The following is a 17,058-nucleotide window of genomic DNA, read 5'->3' as shown; positions in this document are numbered from 1 at the left end:
CACAAAGAAACACAAGGGTTGAAATATAAATAGATTTAATAGACTAAATAATTAACAATAATACTAAAGAACCAGTATTAATCCCAATACTGATATAAGATATACAGGAATTATACTCAGCCAGTTATATCAGCAGGAAGCTGTGCACTCCCAGCAGGGACAGCAAATGTCGGACACTGCCAGCGCAATGGCTTCAGGAGGAAGGGAAGGGCTCAGGGCTCCGGCACCGGGGCAAGGAGTTGTCTGGACCGCTGCCATCAAGGGAGAGAGAGCTACGCAGCAAACTTTTCTAATTTATATTGAATGTGACGTTCATGGTATGAAATACTCCTGTTGGCCAGCCTGGGTCAAATGCCCAGGCCTTGCTCCTCCTTGTCCCTGCACCTGGCAAGGTTCGAAAACACTAACCTTGAATCCCACAGAGCCTGGCTGGCTATAAAGTAAATATTTCCACAAATTCAGACACTAGAATCTTCTAAAAGTGCAATTTTCCCCAGCATTAGAAGAAAAGCTAGTCCTGTGTCTCTCAACCCAGGACACCAGCTCATTGGCTTTGACATTTTCCATTACATATTTCCCTCTCCGTACCCTTCCACACAGATAGACGAGCCCTGGTCTCTGCAGTGTCCTGAAGAACTAGTGTAAGAGACAAGGGAACTGGAAGAGGGGACAAAGTTTTTCTCTGCAGCACAACCCTGACGCTTTGGTTTGGGAATCAACTGGCAAAATCAGAAAATTACCAAGCTGACTCCATCTTTCCACCCATTTCCAGGTCCTGAGCACTACATTCATTGCCTCCACACATTGCCACTCACATCTCTGAGCACAGCTGCTTCCTAAGTTTTGTTGCTCTCTTGCAGTCACTTTTAAGGATCACATTGGCCTGCCAAGGAATGTCTCCATGGGAGGAAACAAGATGTCAGATAAGCTTTTTTTTTGTCAGAAAAAGGACAACCTGATTTGTTGCAACAGAGAATTAAAATATTGTGGGCCCCACTGCAAAAGGCAGCACCAACATCTCCTCAGTCAGAGACATAAAGACTGGAATAAGTGTTGAATCCCCAGATTTATGAGAAAACTACAGCCTGAGTGTTCTCTAACTGCAACTCCGCATCACTTTGAAAATCCCTATCATTACTTTCATTGTCCAGCAATGTCTGTCTGTATACAATGAAAAAAGACATTTTAGGACAGATAGGGTCAAGGGCAATGAACACTGGCTAGTGCAAAAGGAAGCTTCAAGTACTCTGAGACGTGCTGAAATGTTTCTCTAAGACCTAGCCCAGCCAAGCTCCATGCCAAAGAAAAACTGCTCCTAACACTGCCACGCAAGGGTTTCCAGGATTCACAGTGCTTTTTACACAGAGCCGATCACTTCAGAGCTGAAATCTTAGTTACTGCATTTACACTGTAAGAGGTAGATGTGCATATCCGGCAGAAACTGAGACAACGGCCAGCGTGTACCCTGCAGACTCTGCTAACCTATTCCATTAAAAATGACAATTCACTCAATGAGGAATGCTGAATTTCTCTATTCTTCACATTGGAAAAGAATGAAATAAAAGACACTTTGCCACAGATAGTGGATTTGGGAGTTGGGGTTGGCAGGAGACTGGGGGGGAGGCAGATTTTCCTCAAAGAAAAATAACGATGTCCTGGTGAAGCAGCTCTTATCACTAAAGATCAAGGTCAGAGCACTACGCAGTCTTCTAAAGGACCCACCTGCCCCTTTCCCAAGAGCTGCTCTCCACCCATTCTATTATTTTTTCCTCCTTTTTAATAACAGGACATGCTGACTCGTTATTATTGATTGATTATCCTGCTGTCTGTGAAGCACCATTCCCCTCCTCGTTAATTCAAAACTACCTCATTTTTCATACTTCATAAATTAATATATTATTGGAGCAGCAGCAGTAAAGGAGATGGCCACATTTCATAGAGAGGTAGGGAGGCTGGAGAAAGGAAGGAAGTCTCATAAACCTGCCCTACATCAGGATCTGCAGCTGTGTCTGCCCTGCTGACAGCCTGGGTGTTAAGTACAGGCAACCCCTTACAAGGTGATGCATCCTGACAGTCCCTCTTTGTCCCTGTAACCAAGGTAGGGCACTCTGAAAGCTCACACAGGTCTACTCTCCCCACTTCATAAAAGCAATGGCCATGCTTAGTGGCAAAATTGCAGCTTTATTTTAAGGGATATTATAACTTCTGATCTGTCCTTTAACACTTGCTGGCTAAATTAGAGCAAAGTACCTCTTTATTAAATACTGACAGCCAACTCTGGGAAGTCCACATCTAAATGTGGATGTGACCTTTTCCAGTTTTACCCCATCTCTTCTCTTTACGACCTCGTACAATCCCTGAGGCCCTGTAGGGCTCTGGCTCTAGCAAGACAAGGTGAAGCAGGCAGAGAGAGCAACAGGAGAGGTGGACTGACTACTAGGAAGCCAGACAAAGCAGCCCTGGAACAGATGTGCACTAGTATCCTGCCAAAATGAGTCTTACTTGATAACTGGCCTTTTTTCTCCAAACATTATTTGCAAGTCATATTAAAAAAAAAAAAAAAAAAAAGCTGACATAACGGCTTGGGTTTTTCCCATCTTTCCCCCTTGCAATCTGACTCTCCAGCCACTCCAGTAGTCAATGAAGTGCAGTGATACCCTCCTCAACCAATCTTAGGGATTTTTTAGGATGATGGGGCAAGGAATTGTATGATTAAAGTGGCAGATACCCACATTTACCATCACAAACAGTGCCAAACAAACACTGCTAACCCACTCAGTTCTTGCGCACAAAGCAACCTCAGGGAAGTATGCATGGTAAATAAATCAAGTGCAAAGGGTTTGAATTCCGATTTGCCTTCCTCTAACATCTGTGCCTGCTTTTATTCAAGCAGCCATTTTTTTCCCCGAAAGCCCCAGGCAGCATCTAAGCAGGGATTTCAGGATCACAGTTCCAGCTCTTGGTGGATAAATGACATAGCAAGTGCCTGACTGCTTTTTTCTTATTTTACTTATACATCTTGTGTCTACATGCTTACTTTTATTAACCAGACTTGCGATATCTGTGAAGACTAAAATGACATTTATTTAACAAAACAGTTTTCATAAAGCCAACTTAGACAGCCCTCATTTTATTCTTTTATTCCCTATCTTTATTAATTAAATCCTGCATTAGGTTTCCACTCACTTTCAATACTTACCTCAGCACTTACCAAACACGTATTAAATGAGTTCAGAAACCTATGAAAAATGCAAGTGAAAGCTCTTGGAATGCATAGCTACAAAGACATGAAATGCAGATGCATAAAGGCACACTCAAGCAACCCTAATTCTGGAATTTCATAATATGTGAACTTGTTTTTTCTTCATGAACACTGAAACGATGGCTTTCAACGTAAGGATCTTTACGATAGGTAGAAGCAGATACCCATCTCTCTTCTAATCCTCTCCCCTCCACCCCCATTAAATAATGCCATATGTGAGCATTTTGTTAATTATCTCAATTGTGTTTATTTTGAGAAACAGCTGATGAGGAGTGAGTGAGGTTCACTGGGGGTTGGGGTTTTTTATTTGTTTTTTTTAGCGCATCTGCTTTTTCAGAGAATTAACTGGAAAAAGCCCCAAGAATCTGCAGTTTCGTGTTCATGCATTCACCAAGGGACAGCCTTCCCTGGAGGGCAATGATCAGACTGTCCCTGTTTAAGAAAAGGGGCAGAGAGAGATCCATTGGGGATCTCTCATAAGCTTGGATCCCAATTCTGTGCTGACAAGCGATCATATCCCAGACCACAGATTCCATATATGACTGCCATTTATCTCTATGATATATGTCAAGTCAGAGTAGGAAAATTAAAACCTGCAAACAAAGAGATACTAGTTTGTTCTTTCTTTAAGAGCAGGAGCCTACAGGTCAGGTCCCAGTGGGGCATCCGACATAGCAAACCCCAGAGTCCCAGCTGCAGCAGGGCAAAGCACTCTCTCACTGAAGCCCCTTGACTACAAAGATCAACAAGGAGGCACAATCCCCCAATATAGTAATAATAATTATAAAAACCCAACCAACCAAAAAAAAAAAAAAGCCCACAAACCAATCACAAGACACCCCATACCTATTTGGGCATACTGAAAAAGACCCTATATTTTAGGAGTATTCTAATAACACTCACATTTTGCCTTCACATCTCAACATCTTCCATTCATTGATCCTGAATCATGTTTCAAAGACTAATAAACTCAGTCATCCGGCATCAGGAAACTATATTTCTTACACAGGAACGGTCAGAGAAACCTACTCTGAAAACAAGACTTTTCTGAATTCAAGAGAGATAATAAAAATCCCTTCAAAAGAAGAACTCCTAAAACCTCTTCTCCAAGCATTATGACACATCCGTAACTCTCACACAGTTTCAGGTCATGGTTCTGCAAATATTTACAAAAATGCTCTCTTTTCTCCGGTGACAAATTCAAGCTGAATTAATCGAACAAGTAGAGAGAATCCCATGCACAGCAGCTCACAAGACTGCACCTTGTAGATAAAGCACGTCATGTCACATATCCTCTGACTCTGCCATGGATGTTGTGGGTGACCTTGGGGAAATCATCTTTGCTTCATCAGTAAGCGAAGGAAAACATTACTTTTTCATTCCCATCTTTATTCCCCTATTTAAATTGGAGATTGACAGTGACAGTCCCTGAAGTAAATTTACAAGATGGAATACACTGCCACGTTAACCAGATCGCAGTCAGGTTTGTAGAACCCACTGGTATAACCACAGCAGACAAATCTGAGCTCAGCTAAACCCAGATGCTGTGGTTTAGAGCTATAGCCTTTCCTGTACAGCAGTGGCCAGGCTGTGCTCACACAGGCTCTGGACTGAGTGGCACGGTTTCTGGAGTGCTGAGAAGCACAGGAGCATCATACGCAGAGAAGGAGTGCACAAAGAGACGATGACAACTGCACTTGCAGCTCGGATAATTCAGGCCCCGCCAATGGCAGCTTCAAAACCAACAAGCCATTTAGTAACTCTATTTCACTGGGCTGAAGGAAATTATTAGGGATAAAAGACAATAGAAAGAACTAGTTCTACCACTCCTGCCCTGTGGCTCTAACTCAGGCCCGTTGCCTTTATGTTATAAATACGTTCTCCAAGATCACATCAGCAAGTGCCAGTTTGCAGCACACGGTGTTTATCACAGTGTCAGCATAAAAAGGAAAAAGGGTCCAAAGAAACCTTCCATCTGCCAAATGGCTTTAGGATACTCCAGAGCTCAGTTCCTCACCGACAGCTTGGGATGCAATCTTGGGAAAAAGCAGCAGATGACTAATGGGAGCTGTGGCAAAGGATGGCAGCTCGGTTCAGGCCGGGTTGGCAAGCATCAGGTGTGTGCTGGAACCTCTGCCTCACCAGCCTATCACACACTTGATGACTAAGGAGAAAAAAAAAAAAAAAAACACCATGGAATTCCCTTTGAGATCAAATGAAACAAGAAATGAAAGCAAAATCAAAATCACTTCTGACCATGGTTCTTCCCTGAGGCTCTAACCACAGCTGAGGAATTCTTTTTGGAGATACACAAGGCCAGGACAGGGATTGCTCTCAGTTACTCCCCAAGTGAGCAAGAAGAAATAAAGAGAAGGTCAAAGCAACTTGTGCTCATTTAGGATCTCCAACTTTTGTAAGAGGAGGTGTCACTCCCAACGTGCTAGCTAGTTTCCAGCCAGATAGATGCATTCCTCTGCAATTTCAATTATTACGGTCACAATTAACTTCTTCCTTCATTAACCTGAACTGCAACGCAGCATTGCTCTCTGCCAGCTCATAAACAGCTGCAGCGCTTCATCCCCAAGAAGCTGCACAGAAACAAACAAATCTAATTAGTTTTAGCTTTCAGAGCTTCTGACTCTCCAAATACCTCTAAACATTTCTGATTCTGATGGGCCAAGTTCAGAGGCATGACCAGGTATGAGAGGTGCGGCATGCCCTTGGCTTTTATAGCTTCAGCGACTTGGACGGCCCCTCCATTCTGACTCTTATGACAACTGGGAAACTAGTCTGCAACACCTTTTTCTCAAAAGCTCTTTACCCGAGCGCTGTAAATTTATTTCTGCTTTATGCTGTTTGCAACTACTGTTCAAATCCCTTAGCTAAAAGGTCTATCTAAAAATAAAATCTCTTAATGTTTCAGTTCTGGTATAAGGGAAAAATGGTGGGAATCCTCATTTCAAACACTGCACCTGGGTGATATTTCTGCACAGATAGTTAGCATAAAAGACTACAGGCGTTTTAATTCTTCAAGTTATCGCCTACAACAACAATGGATGGTAACAGTGCAGGAGAAAAGCTAAAGATTACTGCATCCAATTGAATTGCAAAGCAAATTCATGAAGGAAGGTATTTCTAAGACATCGGAACTGTCACCCCGGATCTTAAATGCAATCAAGACCTCCCGTTTATCCACATCTCATCTGGGCAAAACTATATACAGGCAAGTGCTTTTTGGTTTGATTTTGTCAGACTTGTCATTTTCTTCCTTTTTCCTCTCTTCTTTTTCTTTTAAATGCTTTTTAACTCCATCCTCTCAACCTCCACAGGAATCCCAAGGGTAGAGAGAAAAGTTTCATAGTGAAAACTGGGTTTTCAACTAAATAACACCTTCACAAAGAATATGCACTCTTCACAGAACACTTCATGGAAAAAGTAATACATGAAATTTATGGTTCAACAACAATTCCTTCAGATTCCAAATGGTACCTCAGTGCCTGAAAGGAGCAGTGGTTCAGATATACGGGATTTCCATTCTCATCTTCTTTCTGCACCTTTTGGAAGGACTTTGCATCCCTCCGTGAGGCATCAATTCTAAAATGAATCCTGTTATTGGCAACCAAGAAGAAAGCAAATGTTCTTGGGGTAGGAGATCTTACCCAGCAGACCAACTCACGCCAGGAAATAGGGACCCGCGGCACTTCAGCTCCATACAGTGCCATTTTGAAGAACAGGCAGTTAGTCAAAGAATCACAGGCTTTTTTTCTTTCTTTTTTTGTGGCAATTATCCAATTTTCTAACAGAAAGTTTTCAACAATGAAAAAAAAATGGGATAGAAAGAAAATAGGAATTAAAAAAAGTCAGTTTTCCCTGAGTGCTTTGGAAGAAATAAACAATTCTAATTCCCAGGCTGCTGTGAAAATCCGCCTCTAGTAAAATGTAACTAATGCCCAAAATATAGCATTAAATTAGAGGTCAGCAGGGAACTGAGATCTCTGCCCAGCAGACAGTAGGCAGCCTTTTGTCATATCCCTAAAGACAGACAAGAGGTTATAGGGTAGAAACGCCAAAGCTATGCATTTTGCAAGTCCCAGCTTTTCAGATCACTCAACCATCTGCCCTTAAATCCCATTCAACTGTAAGGAAGGGGTGCTGCTAAAGAAATATGAAAGTTTCTCCTTTCTAAAGCTCACCACAGAATTATCGGGCTCATTGCAACCCGTGTGTTAACCAGGCAAAGCAGATGCTTCTCATGTGGTCTCTCAGGCAAACAACCGGGTGGGCAGATGCACTGAAGGGGAAGATGTGCCCTGGAATACACTCTGCCTATTAGAGCATCTTCATGGTGGTAGGAGTGTCAAAACTGCAGGCACCTGGCTTCTCACCAGGGCTCAAAACAGTAACTCTTAAGAAAGCCATAGCCTCCAGGACTTCAGAGTTGTCTGACTGCTAGGTCTAATGATCACCTGGAATTTCACAGTATTAACGAGAACTCAATGCAGATTTTCCTGATCCAAATACAAGTCTCCAGTGTGCAAGTGAAAGCAGCAGCAGCCCAAACATCTGCAGGAGAGCAGAGACAAGTCTGGCAGTTTCAGCTCCCAGCAGCAGAGGCTGTACGCACAATTGCAAAATGTTGTGAAACCCTGAGCTTATTAGTTCTTAGGAGAAGGGAATTAGCAGTACAAGGGCTCCACAGGAAGACAAAGTACTCCTGGCTCACGGCAGGAAGCGTTTCAGCTCCGGTGCAGCCAGAGGCTACAGATTCACAATGGGCTGCAGCCTGCTTGACTGTCGCCTTATGTCGGCACTCCAGGGCGGCCTCATTTCAAATTGTGGGTGCTCTCAGATCACCTGGCTGGCCCTGATCACGAGCAATGATACTTGGAGAGGCAAGAGGAACCATAGCTGGGAAAGACGTATTTCTCAGCAACTTCCTTTGGTATCTGCATGTTGTTATATTGATTTAATTATAACTGCAAACCTCCAATTACACAATGGCAGAGTGCGTTTTCCCACATACCTTCTTATATCTTTCCATTTCTAGGAAACGGACAACCCCTATCTCGGCTCCAAAACTGGCCATCAGGAGGTTGGGTCAGCAGCTGGGAGCAGGCGCTCTGGGACCCAGCCCTGCCTCTGCCCAGCACCACGTGGGGACACAGCCAAAGCCACCTCAGCCCAGCCTTGGCTATGCAGCTCTGTGCCTTGGTTAACAACGTGCGTGCAGAGGGTTGATGTCTCCCAGCAGCAACGTGTAAAACCAAGGAACACCCATAGACTAAATCTGGCCTTTAAGTGCCAAACACCAGCACAGCCAAGAGGTGCCCAGGGAGAACTGAGGCTGTCCTGGATTTATCACCATGATAACCAGAGAGACCGTGTTTCTTCACCTCTTCCCCACTCAGCTGCCTCTTTCCTCTTCAGGCATAAAGACATGATCTCTCCACGGTGATTTTTGTCCACTGATAAATATTAGTGACTGATGTGTTTCACTGAGGAGCAAAGGGCAGGACTGAGGGACGAGATGCTTCCAGGCTGCTCCAGCATTTCCCAGGCTGCTGTATCAGGAAAGACATTTCAATACCCAGCAGGACACCAAATACAGACAGAGGTAATATTCAACACCCTGCTGGGGCTCTCCAGTTAGGGATGGGAGAAACACACAGGAGCAGCTTAGAAGGAAGCCTAAAGAGAACGTGAAATGAATAAAATTGACTAAATATATAACCCAAACTGAAACAAGATTTTTCAGCTTAAAAGAGGAAGGCCAACAATACATGAAGCTAACTGGGGACTTGCTTTTCCCATCAATGTTACATAGCAGACGTTCAGACATTAACTTTGTTGGAGGCAGAAAAAAAACAACAAAGAATTAAATACTTTAAGGCCTTAAGAGCCATTAGGCCATCAAGTCTGACCTCCACTTGTAGCACGTGTTCCAGAATTTCACCAAGTCATTCCTACATTAAGCTCAATATTTCTTCTATAAAGGAATTCACTTTGTAAGAAGAGGGTGTTGGAGTGCCATAATTCAGAAGGGTAAGGCATCAGGTGTGGCTTTATTGGGACCACGAGAGAAGGGGAACGACACGGGCTCCTAGACCATGGGTTGTAGCCATGCTTCATCCAGCTGCTCAGCCTCTGCATTTCAACTCTGGCCTTGCGTGATCCCTCATATTGCAACAAGAGAGATGCTGGTATGGGGAAATCAGTGTCCCACCATGACCCGGCACAGCAGTGAGCAGAGAAATACAGCAGAAGCTGCCAAAAAACTTCCAATACTCCCACCAAAAAATTTCAAAAAATAAATTGGAAACAAAAGGCTTTTCTTTTAAAAAAAGACAGAAAAAAAGCCAGCACGTAAATCCTCTTGCCTCATAATTGAGCCTAGGGTTATGCCACAATTCAGGTAAATGGTGTTTATATAACTGGCATTTGGCTGAATGCATAATTCCTATTTAACAGCTGAAGAGAGGCATTTTGGGTCTTCAAAGAAATTTGACAGGTAATTCCCACTGTAGTTCTGCAGGGTAGCTGAGAGGTAATTATCCTTCTCACTAGTAAATCAATTAGAAATGAATGTATGGAAAGCTTTTCCCCTCCTCCAAGTAACTGCTAATCCTCTAAGCGCTAATGAGCAGACAGGGCTAGCAACAGTGTGCAAACCCATCAAAAAATCAACAGGAGCTTGCGAGGCACGCAGGGTCCAATCACTACCCGGGAGCTAATGCCTCAGGAGAAAATATCTTGCCTGGAAAGGGTCTGCACGATTCACCGCGTGTGCCCAGGCCCTGTGCACGTGTGTTACTTTTTGGTATCTCCCTCCTTGTTTATTGTCTTCAACAAAGACCTATTTTTGAGGCTCACAAGAGATCACTGCGCTGTGTTCAACTAGCCAGCATCTGTGCTCTAAGAGTTGAAACACAAGGGATCTGGACTTTCTCTACCGGGGTGCAACTGATTCACCTCACCTACTGCTTTGTGATTCATTATTGGTGGTTGTCCTCAGGAGCTCAGCAAAAACCATGACGCTTACTCTGCAGGCCACTCTAACAATATTCACCCAGGGAGACTTGGAGAAGATTACGACTCAAGTGCATTTTTTTGCAGTGCACAACCTCATGAATCTGCAAGGGATGGGTGGACAATAAACCTGATACTGAATTTGACAAATCCCAGATGCTCCAATCCAGTGACACCTTTCTCCAGGCATTTTTCAAATGCTGCGTGGATGTTCGGAATTGCTTTGATGATCAACAAAGCAGTCAGCTCTGGGTTCAGACAAAACAGCTGTTTAACCATGCACAATAACAGCATCCATATATTTAGCAGAGGTAGAAAGAACGAAAACAAGTTGTTCCCACAGCATCCAGCACTGAAACCAGTTTCCTACAGGTTTTCCTTACAGCTTGTCTCTCCATTTCAAAAGATTTTTCAGAAGGGAGGAGAAGAAGGAAGACAGATAAATCGGTCCAAGAAATCATTTTCTTAAGACATAAGACCAAAAAAAATAATTTTAAAAAGTTGTCATCTGAAATAAGAAAACAGCAGGTAAAGATAGGTCTGCATGCCACTATATGAAGAAATGCAAGTGTTATTTAAATAAAAAGGAGAGAAAAGATTGCTAATCTGGAAAGCTTGATATCTTGAGAAAATGCTAGAAGATAATCATATATCCTAGTACTCCGATTTGTGAGGGAGACTTTACACTAGTGACGTAGGATTTGTAACTGAGCATATTGCCTCTGATTTTAAGTGGGCAGAGTTGCTTTGGAAACAGAATGAAGAAGAATTAACTCTTCGGTGCCCACCATATTGGATATGGGAGGGGTGTGAAGGCCAGGAGCACTCATTACAAAACACTTTCATTCCATTTTGCTCAGAAAAAAAGTCAAGGAAGTTGTCACAATAATTCAGCTTCTGCATCAGAAAAAAAAATTATAAGCTGACCCCTGCTCACTGCATTCTTCCTCTCCTCTGTACACCCAAACACACACATATTGTTGCTGATAGTAATCAGAGCTACGACTGCCTTAAGGTTGCATATATCGAAATAAACATCAATCCTGAAACCTCTGTAGACTGACCAGTGATGGAAAACACAATAGTAGTAATAAGAACAGTACAAGGACCAAAATACTAGCTTGGAAACCTATTGATGGAGACAGGAGATGGGCAGTTTGGAAGCGATCAAGCCGAATGGGCTGCAACCCGTCCAAACACAACTCCACTGCCAGCAATTAGCTACGTGCTGCAGCCCTCCCACATTGATTTCTGTGGGTAGCTGAAAGCGTCTTTGTCCCACCACCTCCCTTGAATCAACACAGGCAATAATTTTAAACTAAAAAGGCACTGAATAGTAACTCCTGGGCTGCGCTCTGCGAGCCAGCTGCAGCCCCAATTGCATCACGTGGGAAGCGTGAGCAGGGGGTTTGAAAGCTGTGACCTCATCTTCTCTCCTACACATTCAAATCAAATCTTAGGTCCCCCCACCCACTCTCCCAGGCATATTCTGCTTTCAGCCCCCTTACATGATGTAACCAATGAAAATGTCATTTACATCTCTACCTCCGACTTCTAACTAGGGAAAGCATGAAGGGGAAAAGAGTCAAATGGAGAAATAAATGCCTTTTACTCAGTATTTCTAATAATAATGAGACAGAGAAGGCAGGGAGAGCTGTATTAGCCAAAGCCAGTGTAAGCAAGAGTCCTAGATACGTTTGTGTGAGTTCAGCTTTAAAGGTGTAACAGTCAGAAGCAAAGAAAAGCAACCCTTTTATACTTCTAACACATTCAGCAGGAGATTAAGGACTCCATCCCTGTCACAAAAGCAGGCATAATTCTACTGGATTCCACAGAAATGCACTAGTGCAACTTAGACAACAAATTCAGGCTCTTGTGAATTACCAACGGATTTCACTTCAGGATCATAATTCCTCTCAGAATGAACGGAATGTCGTCATTTTGTTTCTATAGCTACCGGCTCGATGACTCTCCCTTACCTTCCTCTTGTTAGTGGGACTGACATAAAGGTAGCTCAGCACAGTCTTCAGGCCTACTTTGTCATTTAGCTTTTCATAGGTAGTGCCATAGTCTGTTGACCTGGAGAAAAGAGGAGACAAAAAGAGTTTATGTGGTTATTAGAGCTCTGGGAAGGAAATGACTGTGTGAACAGATGAGCAAAGTTACAGCTTGAGCATCATTACCCTTAAAACCCAAGCTTTTGTGTTGCATTCAGGGTGTGCAGCAGAAAAGAGAAGAAAACTTGAGTCCTTTGAGGCAGGGTCTGTCTCTGCATCAATTGATCCTATGCACCTGCTGTGGTGCACCCATGAAGATGGACTTTGGGGACAGGCTCTGCTCTCCTGGGCCAGTGTGGGATTGCAAATGGTATTTACCTGAGAGGACTCTGATCTCAGCAGCACACTTAGCACAAATTCTCTTTTCAGAGAAATGCACCAGAAGAATCCAAATTAAACCCACCACCAACAGTTTTATTTAAGTAGGTTGATTTTTGACTTGGAGATGGGGATTTAAATGTGGCTCAGAATTGTAACAGCTGAACCCATGTCTAGATAAAAACGTACCTAAACTGGCATCTTGAGTCCTCAGTCACCCCCATCCTACTTTGTGCCAGGCATTTAATTTTTCTGAGTTACAGAGACAGATTCAGGCCCCTACACTAGCAAATCCCACCCGGAGGAGCAGATGATCTGGGGGTGGCATTACCCATTCGTGACTGGGGAAAAGGGCTGCTTCGTCACAGAGGGTTTTCTGTAGCTTCCTCCTCCTCGTTTGTGGGCATGGTTGAAACCTCACTTTGCCCTGCTTGTTTCTCTGGCTGTTTTCGTACTCTGATTTTCCTAACAAACAAGATTTTTCCTACCGGAACAAATCAACAGCTACCTAGTAGAGGATCCCACGCCTGAAGAGTGGTCAGCACCAGCTTGCATTAGGAGGGGTGTCACAACCTGCATGAAAAGCCCACCCACCCCATCCAAACAGCAGGGAGAGCCTGGCTCCTGACCCTGCACAGCTTCTATCATACAGACAGAGCAACTACAATTCTTATCAGGTGCACAAGGAGAGACCTTCACAAAAAGCCTACCTGGACATACCTATGATTTTATTAAGATAAGAATTCATGACCCCTGCCCTCTTCTTCTCTAATCACGCTTTTTACTGAACAGATGTTTAGAGAACATGTAGCAATTCAGCGCCTTTCCAGGTAACTAGCTCCAGTAATTTTCTGATTTCCTAAGTTCAGCAAGCTTCCAGTGTCTGCAGATCTGTGGTTCTGCCCGAGACCAATCCTCTGCTCCTTGGCTGTCCGGCAGAGAAATGGCCCCAGTCACCCTTCTGGCATCACAGTGAATGGTGCCACTGCGACCGGTGGCTCAAGGCTCCCACTCAAGTGGCTGCAGAAACTAAGCAATGCCAGAATCTGCACCCAGCTCCACTGGTTTCCTTGCTGCTTAATGAAGTTCATGATGACACCGAAAGGGACATGCCACAAAACTAGACAACTGGTTTCAGCCTTTCAAGTAGCAGGACCCGTGAAGTCAAAAGCTTCTTTTACCGCTGATGTGGCTCCAACACATTTGCTCTTCTGCATCTTTCAAGCACAATTCCTAAATGTTTTGCAAAGAGGTTCTTTCCTTAAATGGATTGAACCAACCTTCCTCCTTTCAACACTCAGCAGTCAGAGGGGCTTCGAGTCTTAACTTCCTTGTGTTCTGGTTTCACTCTCTAATACTAAAATAGAGCTAATACTAGCTCAATTTACACTTAATACTCGTTTGTACCAGCGCATAGCGTTGATACTCACTGGGCTTCCCAGACATGCCCCAGAAGATATTACAATAATGTACTGTGTTTCCATAGCACTTTCCCATCCAAAGAATGTGAAGCTCCTGTCTCGCTAGGTATCCAAATCACACAAAAAACCTAGCAGCTTTCCCCCTCCCTCCAGCCAAGCTTGAAACCGAAGCATCTCAATTAATAAAACTGAATAATCCAGGCCAATTAATTCCACTGCACGAGGCCTCCTATACATTCAAATTCAACAGGTCAGGAATCCTCAAGTAACACTAATCTCTAAGCAGAGGGTAACACACAGAGGGCAAGCACTGAGGTTCTTCCTTGATCTCGCCCTTCCAACAGTACTGAAGCTCCGAACAAGCCACATCCGTGATTACACACGTACCAGCCACCAGCCAGGGAAAGAGATCATTGGTTTCAATCAGCATTCAAAGAGAATACAAATAACAGTTTAATATTCTGACAGAGCTACTTTGGTTTTGTTCTCAGAGTCATTTTCAGATCTCCCAAAATGCTTTGCACTTCTAAAGATGCAAGCTGGATGCCCTAATGACTCTCTCTCATTAAACCATTATCACTCCTTGCATTTGCCCTTTCAAAGAATAGCTAGAAAGGAATTAGGATCATTATTTCGTTAGCTTCTCTAAGGCTTTCTTTATTATCATGACAGTCACCACTGGCTTCACAGAAATGTCTCAAAGGATATCACAATAATATACTGTATTTCCATAGCACTTCCCCATCCAAAGAATCTGAAGCTTTTGTCTCGTGTTAATCCATTCAAACTAACAAAGTCCCAAGGGCCATACTGGGAAATATTATCTCTATTCCAGAGATGAAGAAACTGAAAACTTGCATAGGTAATGGTTCTTTTCAAAAGCAGGCATCTACAATCAGCCACTTCAGCTTCTATAATCATCTAGTGTACGGCTCGATACCCAAACCTGCTAAACCCTTACCACCAAGCTGCCTAATTTGAAAACAACTGTTTACAACAACAACAAAATGCTGGTGGCCCAATTTTAGCAATCCAATCCTGAACATTTGAAGAGATGTGACCCACAGGTGGAACAGAACAGTTCTGGCTCAACTTTTAATCTTAACTTGAACCCTTCTCCTTTACTAATTACTTGTCTTTGCAGTCAAAGACTTCTAACTGCAAATTAACTAGCCCACATGTCCTTACAGTTGCTGATACTACAAGCAGACCAGATACCATGTTTTCTCCTATTCCTCTGGTCAGAACAGGATCCACTTCAAAGCACATTATTAAAGGAGTGGAGGCAAAGAAAGGTTGTAGTTATAGCAAAATGACAAAAAACTCAGTGATACAACAGACCTTTTCCATGAGTCACACCCCAAATGACTGCTTTAACCTTGGTTGGGCTTTTTATGGGCAATGGGGAATATGGAATGGACTCTGGCTATACATACAAAGCCTGTAAAAGCTCAGTCCATGCATTTTGTCCCACGTGTCCTTACACATTGATCTTACAACACTTCATTGTCCCCTCTATCCTGCTTTACATCCTGCACGTCAAACTGTTGGCAATACCCCAACAAAGGCTGCACAGTGAAAAGCAATAAAACTCAAGGGGTAGTCTAGTGTAGACCTTTGTCTACTCCAATTCAGCTTTTTGGGTTTTATAATTATCTGTTCCTACCAGCCATGAGGAAGAATCTCTTTGCTAGTCTTGGTTAACATGAATCATAGAATGATATGGGGTTGGAAGGGACCTCTGGAAATCATCTAGTCCAACCCCCCGGCCACAGCAGGTCCACCTAGAGCAGGTTGCACAGAAAGGTGTCCAGGCAGATTTTGAATGTCTCCAGAGAAGAAGACTCCACCACCTCTCTGGGCAGCCTCTTCCAGAAGGCTTTGCATGAAGAAAGACTCCAACACAAGTGTAAAATTAGTATAACCAAGTAAACGTGGGCTTTCCTTGAACAGCCTGTGGCAGCAAATTCTATATATTCCCTTTGGAAAAGCAAGGTTTATAATGTAATTAGTTTACTGGGAGACTGCAAATTCTCTCATAATTGTATTCTATTATAAACAGTTGGGAAAGAAAATCACCTGCTTGATTCCACTGCCCTTCCCTGATGGGCTGCGATGTGTTTTAACCATTGCTGCAAGTGCTGTCCCACAGCCTGGCAGAGCAGGGCTCCAGGAGCACACCCAGGCAGAGGAGCTTCTCTCTGCCAAACCCGGCCATAACTCAGTGCACCGAGAGGTAACAAAATCCCTATTTAATATTGCGATAAGACTTGCTCGTCCCAGGGATATGAAGTAGAAGTGTGGAGAGGCAGAGAGAATGCCACCTGAATAGCTTTTAGAGGGGTCCTCCCCTCGGATGGTTTCCATCTCAGGGCTCTGTCAGGCAGAGAAAGGAGGTTTTGTTTGTTCGCAGTCTCAGCAACTCAGCTACGGAGATAGGGTATAAAATATGTATCAGTCTCTCAGGAAAAAAAGAGCTGCAAATGCTGGCAGTGGATGGCTGTGAGGGACAAGTCAACCTCCTGGAGTGTACGTGTGCCACCAACTCTCCTGTCAGGGGGTTTCTCCTCCGCGCCTGTGACTCTCCCCAACTGTGTGTAGAGAAGGAGCAGGTATGGCTTTGATTTTAGATTCTCAGTCTTTTTCCTAAAATACTAAAACTTACGCATTCATCTCCAGATCAGAGTCCCGCTACACACACACCCGCAGCCCCGCGTTGGGAACTGCGTGGGGGCTCAGCTCCGCTTAAATGAGCAGAATACCCCAATTCTCTGTGCACTTCAGAGAGCCACAGGAACACACACACCCCAGATTAACATTTGCTTCTCTTCTCATGTGCCTGCAAACTGTCTGCCTGCAGTGTGCCTATCTCTTCACCACCCCCCAAACAACTTCTTGTTTTTACCCATTGGCCAATTTTCTCCCAGTTTGAGAGAGAAACAAAAACCCGAGAGGAACAAAGTTTCTACAAGTT

General features: G+C 43.7%; 1 protein-coding gene across 1 annotated transcript in view; it reads right to left on the bottom strand.

Annotated features, from left to right (window-relative positions):
- SORCS3 (sortilin related VPS10 domain containing receptor 3) overlaps positions 1-17,058 on the bottom strand; it is a 313,553-nt gene that overhangs the window by 148,696 nt on the left and 147,799 nt on the right. The window contains exon 3 of the mRNA XM_074159130.1: positions 12,268-12,367. Coding sequence (XP_074015231.1) covers positions 12,268-12,367 — 100 coding nt within the window. The remainder of the gene's footprint in view (positions 1-12,267; positions 12,368-17,058) is intronic.

Source organism: Numenius arquata, chromosome 15 (genome assembly GCF_964106895.1).
Source record: "Numenius arquata chromosome 15, bNumArq3.hap1.1, whole genome shotgun sequence".
Classification (NCBI taxonomy): domain Eukaryota; kingdom Metazoa; phylum Chordata; class Aves; order Charadriiformes; family Scolopacidae; genus Numenius; species Numenius arquata.
This window is presented reverse-complemented; position numbering and strand designations above follow the sequence as displayed.